Below are 18,690 nucleotides of genomic sequence, written 5' to 3'. Positions count from 1 at the left end.
TCATTATTTTCATCAAGGTTTGGGCAAACAAGTTGAGGAACTATCAGACTAAAACGATTTTGACACTGACAATAGCACAAACCAGCTACATGCTACAGGGCCCTGCACCAATTTTCTGCTGCAGCAACCCGAAGAAAATATATCACTTAAAAGACATAGTGAGAAGGTCTGTAAAAAAAAAGAATTCCAAAAAGGGTGTGGAGAAATAATACCCTGGAAGAGAGCTGTCAATTCTGTTCAATATTCTGTTCTTCTGCAATACGCCACAATATTAGGAACCTTGGGGGGGAAGCAATTTTGAGTCAGTACTGCCTAGTTCTTCATGTCTCAATGATTCGTGGGGTTTTTGCCATCCCATCAGCTTGAATAGAAGTCATGAATAGGAACAACAATAACTCATCAGCACCCATGCAGAAATGTGTGCTTCTGGGAAAGGGACTAGAAAATTATGTTCTTTTAAGAGGCCTCTAACATGCTAATCCTTCCCTACTTCTAGCTACATGAAATTAATAACACAGCTTTATCATTGCTTGAATTATGATTCTTCTCCCCAACAAATTTACGAAAGGAAATATTTTTGGAAACTGTTTGGCCTACAGCATACTTGTCAATGTCACCAAACAGTTATTCATTTAGTGGCCAGCTTCCAGGACATGCTCACTGTAGTCTTCTCTACCCTTACCAAAAAGCGAGTGTACATAAAATCTCATGTTAAAATGTTTTCAGTCTTCTCCTGCCAACTAGAATACTGGGAGAACAAAGGTCAGTTGTACCCAGAAGACACCAAGATGCAGAGTCCACGTAACAGGTGCTATCATTAGAAAAATTAGATGATGAATAGAGCTCTGCGCTGAGCATACAGATCAAGTGCTACCTCTCTCTTCTCCCTTCCTTTCTTAATACCTAAAATAGGAAATTTGACCACATCCACCATTTGGCTGAAAGGCAGGTTCCTACTTTGCACTCCCCTTACCTCACTAGTACCTGTTGATAGGGCTTGTTGCTGTCACACAAAAATAAACTTGACCGAAATTTGGTCAAGCTTTGACTCACCTATTTGAAGGAAGCTGCAATCTTGAGTCAGATTCATCACCATCTCCACAGGCAGCCAGGTGCTGAGTTTGATGCCAGCATTGTCTTAGAGTTGTATCAAGGCTCAGCTTCGCCACGCTGTTTCCTGCGGCTCCAGTTTAGTACATTTCTCTCTAACCCACAGCCAACTGTGAACATAGAGAATAATACAATTTTGTTCCCCTTTTCCCACTCTCTCTCCCAGCCCAGCCAAGCCCTCAGACCATCTGGACATCTTTTCTCCTCCACATGAAGAAGTTATGCTGTACAATTCCACAACTGGGAAAGGCAGCTGGAGCATAAAATTTCTCTCTTACTAGGAGACTAAAGCATATTAAGACAGGCCAAATTATTTCTCTTTACACAGTTAGGGAGCTCTCTCTTCAAAAGCCTGAGTCTTCTCTCCCTGCTACAAGAGAGGACAAGAAAACCTACTCAAAAATTCTGAGAAGGTTGTTACACAAACTGGTAGTTAACTTGTATCTGGCCTCTGGAGAAAGGCAAAAAAGTAACTGTGCAGAATGCAATAGTATTTGGAGAGGAAAAGGCAGTGTTTTTCAAAAGGCAATCAGAAGGCGTAAGTCAAGTCACTACGATAGAAGGTAGAAAGTTTCTATTTAATACCTGAAAGTATGCCGAAATGGTTCTGAAGAACAAAATGAACGTATGCTCCTTCTCTAAAAAGCACATAATAAGACCTGGATGTAACACAGAGTGCAAAGCATGGATAGAAAAATGGGCTTAAAGCAGATACAGTATTCTTTGCACAAAAAGGATACTAACTGTAATGTCACAGTGAGCTTTGTTAAATCTATGAACCTAGGAGCTCAGATATAACTGTATTTGAAAACTGCAAAGTGCCTAACAAAGTATGCCAGAATCACAAAATGGTTGAGGTTGGAAGTGACCTCTGGAGATCATCTAGTCCAACCTCCCTGCTCAAGCAGGGTCACCTAGAGCACTTCAGACAGGTTCACATCCAGGCGGGTTCTGAGTATCTCCAGAGAAGGAGACTCCACAACCTCTCTGGGCAACCTGGTCCAGTGCTCTGTCTCTCTCTCAGCAAAGTTCTTCCTCATATTCACACAGAACTTCCTGTGTTTCAGTTTGTTCCCCTTGCCCAGTGACAGGAGAAAAGGTATCACTGAAAAGAGTCTGGCTTATTGAAACACCCTTCCCCTTAAGGTGTTTGTGGGCATCAGAAAGATCCCCCTCAGTCGTCTCTTCCCCAGGCTAAACAGGCCCAGCTCTTGTAGCTGTTCCTCATAGGGCAGATGCTCCAGCCCTGTGATCATCTTGGTAGCCATATGCTGGACTCTCTCCAGCAGCTCCACATCTCTCTTGACCTGGGGAGCCCAGGACTGGATGCAGTACTCCAGATGAGGCCTCCCCAGGGCTGAGTAGAGGGGCAGGATCACCTCCCTCCACCTGCTGGCAACACTCTTCCTAATGCGCCACGGGATATCACTGGCCTTCCTGGCCACAAGGACGCGCTGCTGGCTCAACTTGTTGTCCACCAGCACTGCACTCCCAGGTCCATTCTCTGCAGAGCTGCTTTCCAGCACGTCAGCCCCCAGCTTGTACTGATGCATAGGGTTATTCCTCCCTAGATGCAGGACCCTGCACTTGGCCTTGTTGAACCTCATGAGGTTCCTCTCCGCCCAGCTCTCCAGCCTGTCCAGGTCTCTCTGGATGGCAGTACAGTCCTCAGCTGTATCAGCCACTCCTCCCAGCTTGGGATCATCAGCAAACTTGCTGAGGAGGCACTCTGCCCCCTCATCTGGGTCACTGAGGAATAAGTTGAACAAGACAGGACCCAGTCCTGAGCCCTGGGGAACTCCATTAGCCACAGGCCTCCAACTAGACTCTGCACCACTGATGACAACCTTCTGAGCTCTGCCTTTCAGCCAGTTCTCAATCCACCTCACTGTCCACTTGTCTAACCCACACTTCCTGAGCTTGCCTGTGGGGATGTTGTGGGAGACAGTGTCAAGAGCCTTGCTGAATTCAAGGCACACAACATCCACTGCTCTCCCCTCATCTACCCAATCTGTCTGTGGAATCCTATGATCCATCGCTCTTGAGCTTGCAGAAAGTGATGCTTGAACAGTAGCCAGCTCTCTTGGACCCCCCTTCCTTCTAGGGCTTTAACCCATGGAATTCCTCCAAGTAGTTCCCTAAGAGGCCAAAGACCCCTCTTAAGTCCAGGGTTGTGATTCTGCTTACTGCCCTGCTTCCTTCACGCCAGATCCTGAACTCCACTTTCTCATGGTCACTGCAGCCAAGGCTGTCCCCAACCTTCACATCTCCAACCAGTCCTTTGTTGGTTAGGACAAGGTCCAGCAGGACACTCCTCCTTGTTGTCTCCTCCACCACCTGTGTCAAAAAGTTATCATCGATGCAATGCATCGATGCGATGGACTGTCTGTGCCTAGCAACAACATCCATGCCAATCAGGGGAATCATCTACCCGCATAATGGTTACGAGCCAAAGCCTTAAGGATTTTTAAGCATCACACTGCTCTAAATACAAGAAGAAATATACTATTTTAGCACTTTTTTATTAAACTATTTTTAATCTCAAGACTATGACTTAAGAAGGTAACTTTCCTATCAGAGTTTAGTGAGTTGCAAAAGTTACTTTTTCCTTTCTCCTTCAGTGTTCCTTTGATAACAGTAATTCAGAGTATTTTTTCACTACCCATGAACAAGCAGAAAGCTGATAATTGCATTTCCTTTAAACATATTATGCTCTGCAGCTTTCAAGAAATGACTCACTTTAACAAATATTTTAAAATTAAAAACTAAAAACTAAAAAAAGTTATGAAAAAAAAAAAAAAACAGGAGTAAAACAAGGAAACAAAACACTGTAAGATTAGCTAATTTATTATTCTTTCTCTGTGGCTCCCAGAACCTTTTCAATATCATAGACAAGGTAGTCACTTTAAAAGCTGAAGATAACATGATAAATACCACACTTAAAGAGTAGATGATAGGTCTCATCAAGATGTGGCTAAAACACATTTTACAATGTAGTGAATACACATCCTTTTTGTGTAATAGTCTTTCATAATAAAAAAATTTTGTAAGTTCATTTTAAACGGAACAGGAGAATTTGCAATTCTGCATTCTATTTCCTTCAAGATTTGAAGGAAAAGTAGCTTTTATAGCCTCATCTCTTTTGTGTAAGAAGGCCTTTTGAGGGAGTCAGGTGTTCTGTGCCTGGTTGATATTTCATTTAAATCACATCTCACTCTCTTGATCTGAGAATCATCTTTAGAGCACATTACCCCTTTAAGCTAAAAGTACAGGTTTCCTTTTTTTTTTAAGCTATGCCAGCACTGCCAACATCTGACATATTACGCATTCCTTCAATTTAAAGTATATTTAATAATTCTAAATAGCCACATAGAACCTACCACGAGGAGTGTCACATGCAGAAAGATCAATTTACACAATAAATTTATTTCCACCTACTGCAACGTCTGCATAGACTCAGATCTTTAGTACTCCATAGTGGCTACCTGAAAGGATTAACATTATAATAACAAGTAATAACAACCATGGAAGTAAATGGCACATGCTTATTTCATACCAGCTGTCACAAATGAAGAGAGAATTCCAGGTAGGTTTCAAATTTGTGATCTATTAACAAAGAACTTTTATATTCCCCCATTATCAAGTCCCTCTGCCACAGCCCTCTCAAGAAGCTGAAAGGGGTAAAAATGCTTGTCATTTTCAATGTAACACCTGCTTTGTTTCCAAATAAAAGATATTCATGTCTGAATAGCCCCCAAAGTATTAGGAAACTTTTAACAAACATTTCTCTTGGAAGTTAATCTCTGTCATGGTTTTATGCTACAATTGCAGAAGAATTACATCACTTCCTAAGATCCAGTCATATAAATTGCTTCTAAAAAACAATATATAAAGAAAAAAAAAAAAAATCAATCGGGACACTTAACTTTTCCAGAAACTTCAATTCATCATTATCAAATTAGTTCTAAGAGCAGAAGATCAGCTCACCTCTTGCAATAGAACCTGACCTACCTTAAGAAGAGAATCCGTAATTTTTGTATTCCCTTCAGAAATGGAAACTTTAAGTCTCCACAAAATAAAAAAAAATAATAATTTACAGGCAACAAAAAGGCATATTTGCAAAATTCCTATTCAATTACTCTTTAAGATTTGTTCAGTATTTTAGTTCAGATGTAAGCTTCTGAAACACGAATTTCAAGTTGCTGTAGACTTAACAACATATCATCATCCCATCTCAAAATGGCACTGGAAATCTCAATAAACAGCACAAATCTGGCTGTCAAAATCACTTGTTTACAACATAGTCTCTTGGCACATTCTGACTGGAATATTATAATGTCTGTCATCTTCAGTTATGAGAGTCACCACAGGCCAGTCCTCCTCTGGGTCATTTGGATAAAGCGTGATGAATTCATCAGTACTGTATTTATACAATCGGTAAACTTGGATGGTGTACTGCAGAGCATAAGCAAGGAGAAACATTTCCACCTACATTCGAAAAAAAGCAGAAATAAGATATATAAAATTAACCATATCTTTTATGAGTTATTTCTCTTAAATCAGTAATTCCTACCACTACGTAGTTTTTTAAAGGAAAAAAAAAACACTTGAAGAAAAATAAGTGAGAATGCATATACGCGAACATCTCTTATCTAGTTCAGTATCTTGGTCATTCTAGCAGTTCTTAACCTTCTGTATAAATACCTCTTCTAAGATGCCATGCCTTTAACACAGAGCTCTTTAGACATAAAAAGAGTACAGATATTACTCCTAAACCAAAAGCTATTTTGTTCTGAAAAATTCACTTCCCCACTGCCACAAAAAGGTAGGAGAGACCATTCGCTTATATCAGTATTTATTCCCATTAAGTCACCAAACAAGAGGTTTCAAGCCACGAGCAGGCTCTCTGAACTCTCCAGTTCACATGCAGCAGACAAAGCCCATATTAAGCCTGTATTATGAGTCATCATAAATTTAAGCTGATAAACATGAACAAAACAATGTTTCCATGTTTCTAGGTTCCACTGAATGGTGCAATACCCTCCTGGCAATGCCTTAACTGAAATTTTTAAAATGATGTTTCTAGAATCCTTCAGACTACTCACCCCCTTAATCACTAAGGTGGGCTTTTTTGTTTGCTTAGTTGGTTTTCAGTGGCACACATATCACTTGCACAAAGTTTCAGGCAATAAATGTCACTAATTTATCAGAATTCACCAAGTGTACGTACTTCACATCTTGTCCTTCATAATTGGACAGTGCCGTTTTATCATGATATTTTTAAGTAGTTAAATTAGCAATTAAGAGACTAATGTAATCGTTGTTACTAATAAAATAAAATACTTCCCAAGAATGGTGTTACCCAAGTGTCATCTACCATACAAAACCAATGTTTAAAAGGAAGGCCTTTACAGACTCTTATTAACAGCTAGTTCTCTTACATTTTCCCAATGAAAGATCAGACTACATCATTAAATGCGGTCAGATTAACAGGTTTGATCATTTCTATCAACATTTCAGATGGAAAAGCCCAAACAGAAGAATAACACTATAATAACAATCTCTCCTTACTTGTTCAAGGCCGCCACTGTGACCAATTTGATTCAAGTGATTATGCATTAACTGACAAGGGTTACTAGATGTATCCCGTGCAAACAGTAACCACGAGAAGACAGGAACCTTCCTTCCATTTTTATCATCATTGTACAATTCAATGGCCGTGCTGAGCATCAAAAATTTCAGAGCTTCATATAGACTGTACTCCTCCTCTTCGTTTTTAAACAATTCATCACAAGCTTCTTGTTTCTCATTAGGAGCCTTGATTTCACTGATATTCTTCCACTATAAAAATAATAAATGCTCAAAATGAATCAGTCATCACCATCCAGGAGCTGCAAAAAGCCATCTGTTAATTGTGAATTTTCAGCATAGGCACTTAGAATTTGAGTTAAAAACATCAATTGTAAAAGCATTCTAGAGTATTTCCACAGCTGTAGCTCTGCCAAGGCCAAGTTGGGTGAGTCTAATTTTGCTCAATTTATCAGAGCAGTTAATCCTTAACCAAAACAGTGAAAGAGCAAGAGAGCAAATACATGCATATATTATACAATAAGACATAAGCAGTTGAAGAGTTTATAAATAGGTTCCAGGGTTTAAATAAAAAAGGGAGGCAGGGGAATTTTAATACATTATGAACACTAACAGGGCATGACTTTTTCTGTTATGTTAATCTAGTATTTATAAAACGTGGAACAAAAATTGTTCCTTTGAAATAACTTCAGTGTTATTCTGTATTTTTTTTTCTTTCCATGTACTGTTTAAGGTAGCAATAGCATTTAATCAAAGGACTACACATCACTCCTTAAAATTAACACAAGAAATAACATAAGGGAAAACATTACTATGTTAAATAAATTTCTTCACCAAGACCTGTCTAACTATAGATATGATTCTGTATTAATTCCAGCATCCACTAAACCAAGCAGAAGACCAGAAAGCTCCACGAGGTCTGAACAGATATGCTTTCCTTGCTTTATTTTTGCATCATGTATACAGCATCCTTATGCAAAATTCACCACATTCAAAAATTTTTACTTCTTATTTGCAAGTGACAATTAAAAAAAAAAGCTTTAAACTTTTCCAACCTTTTTCCTTAATAGTATTAAATATTCTTTAATTTCATCACTGATTTCTCCCATCTTCCTGCACAGTTTTTGTTTTAGCTGCCACTGCTTGATCCAGTCATATTTGCTCAACAACTTTTCAGGAAGCTGCAAGTTGACAGAAGAGAAGGCAGTCAAAAATCTTGAAAAGAAAAGCCACCACTGTAAGCATTACTGAATCAATACATTTCTACATTTTACAGCTTAAAACAATCCCTTAGTACATTCTTCTGAGCACATACAATATTAAGATAAGCATAACTGAACACAACTAGCTCTTTATAATTTTCGTTGAGTAACAGCAGGACAACTGGTCTGTTACTACTGCATAATCTAAACAGGTTGCATTATAGTCAAGACTGGGAATTGAGTTAGATTCAATTCCAACTTGAAAGAATCACTGTAAATCTTCAATAGTTAGAAGACAACCTTAAGAAGTAGAAGCATTCCAATCTTAATTTAAGTGATATTGAGAAGTGAGTATACAGCATAACAGAGAAATTAGATCATAAAATTATTAAATAGGTCAGAACCAATATTTCTGTACTGTCAGGAGATCCACGACTGACATATACCATAGTAAAGTCCTCACTCTGCAGCCAGTTCGGTAACTGAGTTGCTTGGCTTAGCGCCTGGAACAGAGTTGCTCTGAGAGCACAGTAGTTATCACCCCGTACTCTCCTTATGGATGCAAATTTTTGAGAAACTGCTTCATATCCCTAAGAAGACATAAAATTCAAATTTTATTAAAGTGTTAATAAATATTCATGATTCCAGTGCATGGCATCAAGAACAGATACTGGAAAACAGATCAAGACTCAGAACCAAGTGAAAGGGCAAAAAGAATTTGGCCCACCAACCATTTTGGAAGTTCAAATGCTTTTATATCACAAGTCATGCTTAGGAAAAAGAAGAAAAAAATCCTCACTATCATAGTCCAGCTGAATAACAAACAAGCATCCAATGAGTAGATAATTGGTCATAGCATTATTGATCGCAGAACAGAAATGCCACTGAAATTTGCACAGCTAACCCATTTAGGTTTCAAAAAATGTAAACAAGCATATGAGTATATGCCTTTAAAGCTAAAAATACACCGTGCTTACAAAAAGTTTCAGCAATAGCTTAGCCATTTACTTGTCATACATAGATTTTTCCCCGAGGGAAAAAATAGACGACGTTTACACTGAAATATCTTGACACATGCCTCAGCATATTTGCCTCCTCCCTGTTGTTCTCATATGGGCCTTTACAGAAAGAGCAGTGTTGAAACATAACTTCTGAAGTTTATTGCATCTATTCCACTGACTTAAGAAGATCCAAAACCCTACATTTGTATTTCTCTTGCTAACCTCTTGAAGGTGACACAGGGATCATTGTAACTATGAGAAGCAGTTCAGGTTTACTCATGCATATTGTTAAATTTTGAAATTACTTTGGGGGAAAAATGGTAATCCCACGTGCTTCCACTCTTTATCTTCTATCATTCTAGCTCAAGAACAATGTAAGAGAATTCAAAAATTTACAGGAAAAAAAAAATCCTGAACTTACTCATTAAAGCTCCTGATCATGCAATTCACCAGCTTTAGTTATTTTCCTTCTGCAAAAATAAGTCAATCATCTGCTCTATCACTTGAACAGTCAATAAAATTACCATTGCTATGGCAATAAACTTCCCATTTTTATGACAATACATCAAGTTTAAAACTTTGTAATTGAAAACAGTAACGAAGAACTGTATTAGTCAAAACCCTACACTCTCAACAAGTAGCTTTACTAAAAACACATTTTGAACTACTATGAACAGAACAATCTTCTAGTCGCTAGTCACTTCAAAGACCAGACACTGGAAACGTTACTATTGCATTTCCTTTTATAAAGATTTTTCCCCATAGGAAATCATCTTCTAAACTTGTAAGTGAAAGCAATAATAAGAAAAATAAACTTTTTAAATAGAACTTGTACCTTTTTCATCCTTTTTGCTACTGGTGTATTTCCTCTCCATTCTTTTATGCAGTACTCCATGATGTCCATTTCAGGTGCAACACTTAGTTTACATTCTGCCAATACAGAATACATAACAGTATATAGAAAACTGTAAAACAAAGCGACATATAAAAGCACCAGAACTTCAGTTTCTAAATACACACTATCAGTTTAAAATAAAATTGGTGCCAACTGAAAAGAGACTGACATAGCACAACCTATAACTCCTAAATAATTGTTAGTGTCAAGACGGAAAAAAAGCCATCTCCTTGCTCATAAAACCACAAATAAACAAAAATGACGATGCAGTCCAACAAAAGGGTGAACACTCTCTACTCCTCCTGCTCTGAAGATATTAGCCAGTGTGGGGGAAAAAAAAAAAGGAAAAAGTAAATTAGTGAAATATTCTTCATTTTCTTAGAAACCAGAGAAAAGTATTAGATGAAAATTACTCTCTTCTTCGTTCAGGAACCAGACCATAAAGAAGAAAGATAATAGATCTTTAAGTCAGAAACAAGGGAGAAAGCAAGGAATACAGTTTTATCCTTTTACATAAAACTGATTCTTTGGGGAATTAAACTGTACTCAGTCACAATAAGTAATTTCTATTACACACACAGACATCTGTGTTCAAAAAAAACCCTTGGAAATGACAGTTTCAAATCATCAGGAATTAGTGATACAATAAACTGTAAAATTATACTTGAAACGCCAAATAAAGGTCAAACGTACCTGAAGAGCCCACCTCACAAACAAGTAATATTTTCTCTCTCTCTATTTCTTCTGCATCACGATACATGTCCTCCTCACTGCAATAAAATTCACACACTTCATGTAACACCACATCTTGCAGTCACTGACCTTTTTCCCCTGTTCACCACTAAATACGAGTACTTACATCTTTCTACAAGTCTGATTTGAACTTCATTTGACCTCCAACTTACAAATTTTCATAAGTCCCACTCCCTCCCCCACCATAAGTTCCCCAAAACAATCAAAGTTTTTAAAAAAATAATAATTCCTGCCCTTCTTATCTGTGACAAGTATTTCTGCAATGAACCACTGCCTGAGTTTCTGCCGTGCTGCTTATACGGAGACTACGGACTGCTAAAGCCCCTTTAAGTTTTATAGGACAGATTAGCAAGACAGAAAAACCAAAAATGCCTTATTATGTTTAGTATACAAATACTGCAATTGAAGCATGAAATTAAAATTCAGTACTCACAATAGCTTTGTATTAATGTTCTGCGGGGGTTGAGCAACCTGCCAAGTAACCAGTTGCATTCATGACACCAGGATGGGAAGCCTCCAGCTACCTACCACTGGTTTTAATGTTATAGAAATGTATTTTCTTTCACTGTAAGTGTAATCCAAACTGTAGCCTAGAGGCTAATTCAAATCCAGCCAAACATTCCTGCCTTGAATAACGCAGGCTTTTTGGTCAAGGTGTGCTGTCTTAAGAGCCAAATGTCTCCATCTGAATTACAAGCCGCCATTCTGAGCTCCTGTTATGACCACAAGAGATGAAAAGATGGCCTTAAAAGCACATTGTTTCTGTGCATACACTAGCATTACCAAGAAAAGATCTCATAGCTAGGGTGTGAACACTACTGTCAAGAAAGAAGGCCTATACAGTTCAAAATGATTCATGCTGTTCGAAGAAAAAATAAAACAGATAGTAAATTGCAGTCCTCTAAACTTCATTCTTACCGCCATTTGGCATATAATATCTAGCAAGCAAAGTTTAAACACAGCTTCACAGATAAAGCACATTAAAGAGATACCATCCAGCATCTTACTAAAACATTTAGTCTTGTCTGTAATAGGAGAGTTATATTGTATTTTGAAGAAAGTCCATACACAAAAAGAAATCCGTAAGATCGTTAGAAATCACCATTAGTAGCGGACAATGAATAATCAACTACTCAGTAAAAGTATGCCTGAGAGTTCCCACGGAGGAGTAAAGGTAGTGTCCCTGCCTAATCTTCCACTCCCAGAAGAGAACAAGTAGTTAGGAAGACTACAAGGAAGGGATTAACGTAGCCAGGCAATAATCCAATTACTCTTATTACACTGTTAAAAAATAAATAAATAATAAAATAAACCCCACACACTCTATTCGCATATATTCCTTTCAGAATAAGACAACCCATGTTTAGTAGAGCTAAAGACAAATATAAATTAATCCCAGGAAGCTGTCACCTACAGAAAAATCATGAAATTCAACTTTAGCTTTTATTAAAGTTTCAAACTTCTGATGTTTTGATGCCTAGAAAATGCCTGGCTTTCCTGGGTGTTCAAGTAGCTGCTTGAAATCTAATTCATAGCAATACTAAAAGGTTATGAATGAAATTTGAAAACAATTAATATTCAGGACTGCACTCCATAAAACAGTATGGCCGGGAGAGAAAAAAGACACAATAATTATAATTATCGCTTGTGAACAGTGTAGCACCAGCCAAATCTTAATACTGACGCCCAATCTTATTTCTCAGCAGAGATTACAGTCCATTAAGACTTAGGAAGAGTTTCAAGGATATTTAATAACTTTGAAAATACTATGAGAAAAACAGTAACTTGGTATCCAACAGCAATCATGATCTCTAGCTTACATTACTTACAGGCTGAAAGTAATAGTAAGTATTTAAAATACAAAGGAACTACCTCATCCTCCAAGCATGAGGAAAATCTGTTTCTACAGAGGATCCCAAAGGGGGAAAAGTTACTTTGGAATACAACTTTGCATATGTTTAGGATATAACGCACAAAGAGAAAAAGTGCAAACTGTTTCCACTAACTGAAGTCATTTAAAGATATTCAGTGTAAAACAGTAGAACAAAGTTCCGTCATCTTATTTCTGGGAGTTGACAAAATTGGCCTGATAACACTTGAGTGATTAATATCCAGTGCAAACAAAGTACTGCAGCAATTTAACTGATGTGTTTCAAAATCAAGTTAGGTAACAGGTACAATCCACTGACATATGAACTCTATTTCTTTTCAGAGTAGAAAGCATATCGTAATAGTGTACTAGCCTAGCAACAACCAGCTAAGAAAATCTGTAGAATCAAGAATGCAGAAACTAAAACCTCTCATTAGCTTCCATTAAAATATTTTGACAATACAGCAGAAATAAAGTCTAAATCACAGAATAGTGCACCCTTGCTGCCCACACAGCTGCTTGCCCTTCTTTCCAGGCTGTGCTGATTTCCCTGCTGCCTGGGCTTCAGCCTTTTTTAGGCCTTCCCTGGGAGCCCAGGAAATACTGCAGTCACCTTCCCAGGGAGTCTAGGCCCATCTCAACCTCCGCAGGTCTCCTGCTGGAGCATGGTGAGTAGTCTTCTGTCGAGGTACAGAGGCCTTCTCCCACTCTTGCTGGCCATGGCCTGTTCCTGCTCTCAGAGGAGGTTGGCTGTGCAGAGGAAGCTGCTGCGCTGAGCCCTGCTGCTGCTGGAGACCGTTTCCCACAGGATCTTGACCACCAGAGTCTGGAGCAAGCGGAAACCTGCTCTCCCTGTAGCTGGCCGCCACTGCTCCTCTGCTGCCTCTGAGCCCTGCCTGGCCACCAGCCCTGCCTTCTTTTCTCTGAGTTTTGCCAGGAGCTCCTTGATCCTCCATGCAGGTCTCCTGCTGCCTTTGCTTGACTTCTGGCTTACTGGGATGGATCCAACAAGTTTGGAAGAGGTGATCTTTGAATATCAGCCAGTTTTCTTGGATCTCTTTTCCTTCTAAGGCCCTATCCTATCGAATTCTTCCAAGCAGGTCCCTGAAGAAGCCAAAGTTTGCTCTTCTTGAGTCCAGCATTGTGATCCTGCTTTTTGCCCTGCTTCCTCTCTTGCACATTCCTGAATACTACCATCTCACAGCCATTGCAGCCAAGGCTGCCCCAACATTTCCATCTCCATCCAGCCCTTCCTTGTTTGTAAGTAAGAGGTCCAGCAGGGCATCTCCTCATTGGCTCCTCTATCACCTATCACAAAAAGGGCACTGTATCAGAAAGTTGTCATCGACGCCCTTCAGGAACCTCCTGGATTGCTTATGCCCTGCTATGTCATCCCTCCAGCAGATACTGGAGTGGCTGAAGTCCCCTATAAGGACCAAGGCCTGTGAATGTGAGGCTTATTCCAGCTGTCTGTAGAAGGCCTCATCTGTTTTTTCCAGATCAGGTGGCCTGTAGCAAACACCCCCAACAGTGTCACCCATGTTAGTCTGCCCCTTAATCTTTACCCGTAAGTTCTCAGTCAGCCCATCGTTCCCTCCTAGGCAGGGCTACATGCTTGTAGCTGGTCTCTCACATATGGGGCTATTCCCTCTACTTGCCTTTCTGGCCTGTCCTTCCCAAAGGGCCTGTCTCCACCTATATATTGCAGCATTTCTGTCATGAGAGCTATTCCATGTCTCCATAACTCCTGCAACTGAACACAGATCTCTAATTCCTCCTGTTTACTCCTCATGCTGTATGTACTTGTGTACAGGCACTTCTGAGAGGTCATCTGAACATGCTGATTTCCCAGAAGGAGTGCAAGAGGTTTCCTCATGGCCTTGAAGGCACTTTGCCTGCCTTGTTTGAGGCATCCCAGTTAAGGCCTGTTTTGTTGATTGCATGGCCTCTATAATTCTATCCTTCCCTTGCCTTTCCTGGTTTAAAGCCTTCCTTATCAGGTTGGTAAAGCCTACTGGCATAGATGCTTTTGCCCCACTTAGTCAGGTGAATCCCATCTCTCCTAAACAGATGTTGATCTTCAGACAGGGTCCCATGACATAGGGCCATAGAAATCAAAACCCTGTTGCCAACAGCAGCCGTGCAGCCAACTGTTGTCTCTCTATCCATCCATTCCTCCATGCATCCTTCCCCTGTCATGGATCCTCACTGGCAGGATCGAGGAGGAAACTACCTGAGCCCCCACATCTCTGATCACCACCTCCAGAGCTTTGTAGTCATGTTTGATACTTTCCAAGTTGTCTCTGGCAGTATCATTGGTGCCCACATGCAAGAGCACCAGGGGGAAACAGCTGGAAGAGTGGACGAGCTTTGGTAGTCTTTCCACAACATCCTGGATCTGAGTCCCTGTGAAGCAGCTAACCTCTCTAGACAGGAGGTCAGGTTAGCAGAAGAGTGCCTCTGTCCTCTGCAGCAGGAAGTGACCCACTACTACCACTTGCAGCTTCTTCTAGGTGTTCCTGCATGGTGCAGGGTCCATTGACCCAGATGCTTCACATGAAAGCACATCTAGCTCCTCCTGAGTGTAAGGGCAATTAACTTATTCAGTAGCCACAAGCCTTCAGGAAGATCAAGAGCCTTCCTCCTGCTACGAATAGTCACCAGCTTCCAGCCTTTGCCTTCCTTGGAGTTATCACTTCCCATCCCACAAGGCATGCGCTCTATGTGCATCTCCACTGCTGATGGAGATTAGGACCTTTCAAGCTGCAGGGTCTCAGAATATCCTGTCTATGTTTTGCTTGTCTGCTGCCTCTTCTGTAACTCCTTGATCTGGCGACAACTCATCAATAACAGTACACCTTCTGCAGAAAGGTGACTGTCAGCCCCAGCCTCACAAGAGCGCCTCACAGGTGCTCCTTGCAGACTGGAACTTGCAGAACTGCCTCCTCCATTGTAAGGTCTGTCTGGGTAGAAGCATCCAACATGGCAGAGGCAGTAACTTCAACAGCTACAGGGGAATGTGCTCTGTGGTATGTCACACTATAACTGATAACATATCTGATGTTCTGAATAGAAAAGAGGATCCCTTCTTCGCACTCTGCTGCCCAAACTGCTGTGCAATTTGAAATAACTGAAAATGTGCGTGCACAAAAAGAAAAACTGGCAAATAATGTGTCACGTAAACAATTTTTTTTGTTTTAGTTTAACAAAACAGACACTGACAAACCAAAGATACTGAGTTAAAAGACAGGGTGTCAAATCTAAGTAGAGTACCTTGGGCTTTGCATATATCAAAAAAAATAAAATAAGAGTGATAGCAAGCAAAATAAGCTGGAAAAAAGGGAAAGAAGTGATAAGTGCACAAATTTAAGTAGCATTATACTAACGGATTTTCAGGACTTGAGCTCCTATGATTTAAAATACTACATATGAAAGCAAAATCCAAGTTTCCCATTTGTTATTATGCAGAAATGAATACCTGCATTTTTTAATGCCAGAGAATAAACTTACTACTATTAACAGTTTAGGTCAATTCATACATTAGATCAATAAGAATGGGTATGCCAAGTAGCAGCTAATTTAAAAATCCAGAAGCTTGAAGATCCTTAACTGCACTTTTGCCAACATATGAAATAGAATATGTATCTACAGGAAATCATGCATTAAGCACACAAACATGAGACTCTGCTTAATGACAACTTCATATGAATACGACGTACGATTTCTGAATTTCGGAAGTGTTAGGATTAAGTTATATACACACACAAAACAAAAATAGAGCCTTCTCCAGTTAGCCCTATACCTAATAAGAAGTGTTCACAAGGTTAAAACCAAGCTGCCCAAGTATCCACATTAAGATCTTCTAGTCTCCCATGCTCTGCATTCTACCTGAAAAGGCTTAATACCATAGCAGTTATTTTGTTAGATTGGGAAGGGAGACAACTAATAAGTGATAAAAATCTTCCCTCTAAAGTGATTAGTTGGCCTTCACATAAAGAAATTAAAAATTTGAGATTTATGCTTATTTCACTAAGACATTGATATATACATATATATAATTTTGCTAATATTCAGACAACTACCATCGCCCGCCAGAAGTAAAAGCATCTTTTTCTAGAGGAAGGCTCTTACTATAACACAGAATCCTCACCTGTCCATAGATGACTCCATTGCTGAAGGATTACTAGACAAAGATAAGTTTACTTCACAGTCTCTATAGGCATCCTGATCTGCCATAAGTGATTTAACCGTATCCATCTGTTCAAGTTTTCCGGTGCTTCTGTGTACATATTCTTCTCTTATTTCTGATGTAGATTGCTCTTTCCAGTCAGTATGCACACTTTCTGAACCAAGCTCATTACAAGAAGCATCAACTTCCTTTGCATGCTTCATCAACTTTATCGACATAGTATCTTTTTTCTGCATCTCATCTGCACCCGCAGAAAGGCTGATAGGTTCAGTCATCCACCCTTGAAACCTATCCTGGCTTTGAAGAATTCAGAAATACATGAAGAACACCTCTTATGAAAGAACAAAAGCACAGTTTAATGAAAGTTACAATATTTTGATAGTTATCACATTTTGAGGATTCAGAAAGTACTTAAATGTTCAAAAAAAAAAGAAAAAAGGAAGAAAGAAGAAAAAAATAGAAAAGAATATATTGATAGGAAAACACAGTACCCAAGCAATACTCAAATCCATCTCCTATGCAGGGCAATTTTATTTTGTACAAAGCCTATTGTGTGCCAGCTCCTCAAACACCACCAGTACTGGAATTAGTGCCCAGATTGGACACTTGTCCCTCTCAAACACATAATCACATAAAAACTTTATGCTTAATAGAAATCCCAAGGAAACAAGCTTCAGTCCTATCAGAGAAACACTTCTATTAACCCATCTGCTGCTTGGTGAAACTCTCCATTACACCAGGATTCACAATTAAGTGTGAAAATCCACTTTTTTTTTTTTTTTTTTTTTTTGCTTAAATTTAACTTGGGGAAAAGACGTTCCACAATGCCTTCTAGAAGTTCTCCAAAAGCTTAGTATATGCCTAGATGATAAATTTTCAGGAATATTTATCTTAAATCGCCTTTTTTTTTTTTTAGGAAAAAAAAAAGAGAAAGAAAAGCAAAAGGATAGTTTTGCAGCTGCTACATTCACATTCTTCTGGGGCAATTTTGACCACTGCTACCAAGGACAGCCCCTTGAATGAATGCCTGAGCTATAAGCTATGCCCCTTCCTGTTCTAAAACAGGTGCTTCTATTTTCAAACTAAAGCCTCCCCCCCCCAGGGGGTAGCTTTCTCTTCCAGATGTTATCACACTTTCACACTAGAGCCATCATGGTTATTAAACTGTTCTGTAGGACAAAACTCAAGAAGACGAGCCAGATGTGGTCTAAAATACACTCAGATACGCGCACTGCCACGAGCAAACGCAGCAGAGGTCTCACCTTTGGGGGACCCTCTGCCCTGCCGGCCGCTGCACCCGGAACCGCTCAGAGGTAACCGCCGCTGCCGCCGCCTCGGCTCGCCGCTCGCCAGGCCCTCCGGGCGCCGCGGCCCCATCGGGGGCGCCCCGCAGGCGGCTCGTCCGCCACGGCCGCTCCTCCCGCTCGCCGCTCATTTCCGCGAGGCGCCGGGCCGGGCCCGCACCGCCGGCGCGCTCCCTGCGGAGAGACGCGCCCGCACTTACCGCCAGGGAGACGCCAACGCGCCGGCCGGGGCCCCCCGCCCCCCACGGCTCCCGGCCCCCGCCCTGGCCGCCTAGTGCCGCCGCCGCCACCTCCTTACGCCGCTCCACAGGCGCTTCCGCGACGCCAGGCTCCCCAGCCCCCGGCATCGCGCCACCCCGGCGCGTCACGACGCCGGAAAGAGCGTCCCCGCACTTCCTTCCGCCCCACGGGGAAGCGGAAGGAGGGGCCGCACGGGCCCGGCTGGCGAACAGCACCCCCCTGTCTTCCGCCGAAACGCACCGGCGCGGCGAGCGGGCGCAGCCGCCGGCGCATGCGCACTGTGGGGGGGGAGGGGCGGGGGGAGGGCGTTACTGCGAGGCGGTTGGCCCGGGGTCGGGGAGTTGGGCTGGTGCTGGATTAGCTAAAAGGAGCTGTATAAACGTCCCCAAACTCGGAGACAGCATGAGGGGGAAGTGGAGGCAGAGTCTGTGTGAAATAGGGAGGAAGTCCCGTGGCGTGCACGGGTGTCAGCCACCCTCTGGAGCCTGTCAGGGCCTGGAAGTGTCTCCTCCGGGCATATCACCAAGTTCTGCCCCA

General features: G+C 40.9%; 1 protein-coding gene across 4 annotated transcripts; it reads right to left on the bottom strand.

The window, feature by feature from the left end:
* Positions 1-3,939: 3,939 nt before the first annotated feature.
* On the bottom strand, positions 3,940-18,278 carry OTULIN (OTU deubiquitinase with linear linkage specificity). Of its 4 annotated transcripts, none has more exons than XM_062569815.1 (9): positions 18,212-18,278; positions 17,872-18,087; positions 16,571-16,906; positions 10,491-10,567; positions 9,738-9,832; positions 8,348-8,491; positions 7,755-7,880; positions 6,682-6,951; positions 3,940-5,598 (listed from the first exon to the last, which is right to left on the bottom strand). In XM_062569815.1, exons 2-9 carry the CDS (start codon positions 18,042-18,044, stop codon positions 5,404-5,406), a joined length of 1,416 nt encoding a protein of 471 aa, XP_062425799.1. In that variant the 5' UTR covers positions 18,045-18,087; positions 18,212-18,278; the 3' UTR covers positions 3,940-5,403. The 4 variants fall into 4 exon arrangements, with proteins under 4 accessions (XP_062425799.1, XP_062425800.1, XP_062425802.1 ...); XM_062569816.1 differs by having other exon boundaries at positions 18,204-18,274; XM_062569818.1 differs by lacking the exon at positions 16,571-16,906.
* Between the last annotated feature and the right edge of the window lie 412 nt (positions 18,279-18,690).

This window comes from Rhea pennata, chromosome 2 (assembly GCF_028389875.1).
Source record: "Rhea pennata isolate bPtePen1 chromosome 2, bPtePen1.pri, whole genome shotgun sequence".
NCBI classification, from domain to species: Eukaryota; Metazoa; Chordata; class Aves; order Rheiformes; family Rheidae; genus Rhea; species Rhea pennata.
This window is presented reverse-complemented; position numbering and strand designations above follow the sequence as displayed.

What these genes read in the sequence shown, in the direction of transcription:
- OTULIN (XM_062569815.1), bottom strand. Translation starts at nt 18,044, where the DNA reads ATGAGCGGCGAGCGGGAGGAGCGGCCGTGGCGGACGAGCCGCCTGCGG. An exon ending in GGGCAGAGGGTCCCCCAAAG is followed by an intron (nt 16,907 to 17,871) that starts GTGAGACCTCTG and finishes AATTCTTCAAAG; the next exon opens with CCAGGATAGGTTTCAAGGGT. An exon ending in AGAGTGAGGACTTTACTATG is followed by an intron (nt 7,881 to 8,347) that starts GTATATGTCAGT and finishes GTCAACTTGCAG; the next exon opens with CTTCCTGAAAAGTTGTTGAG.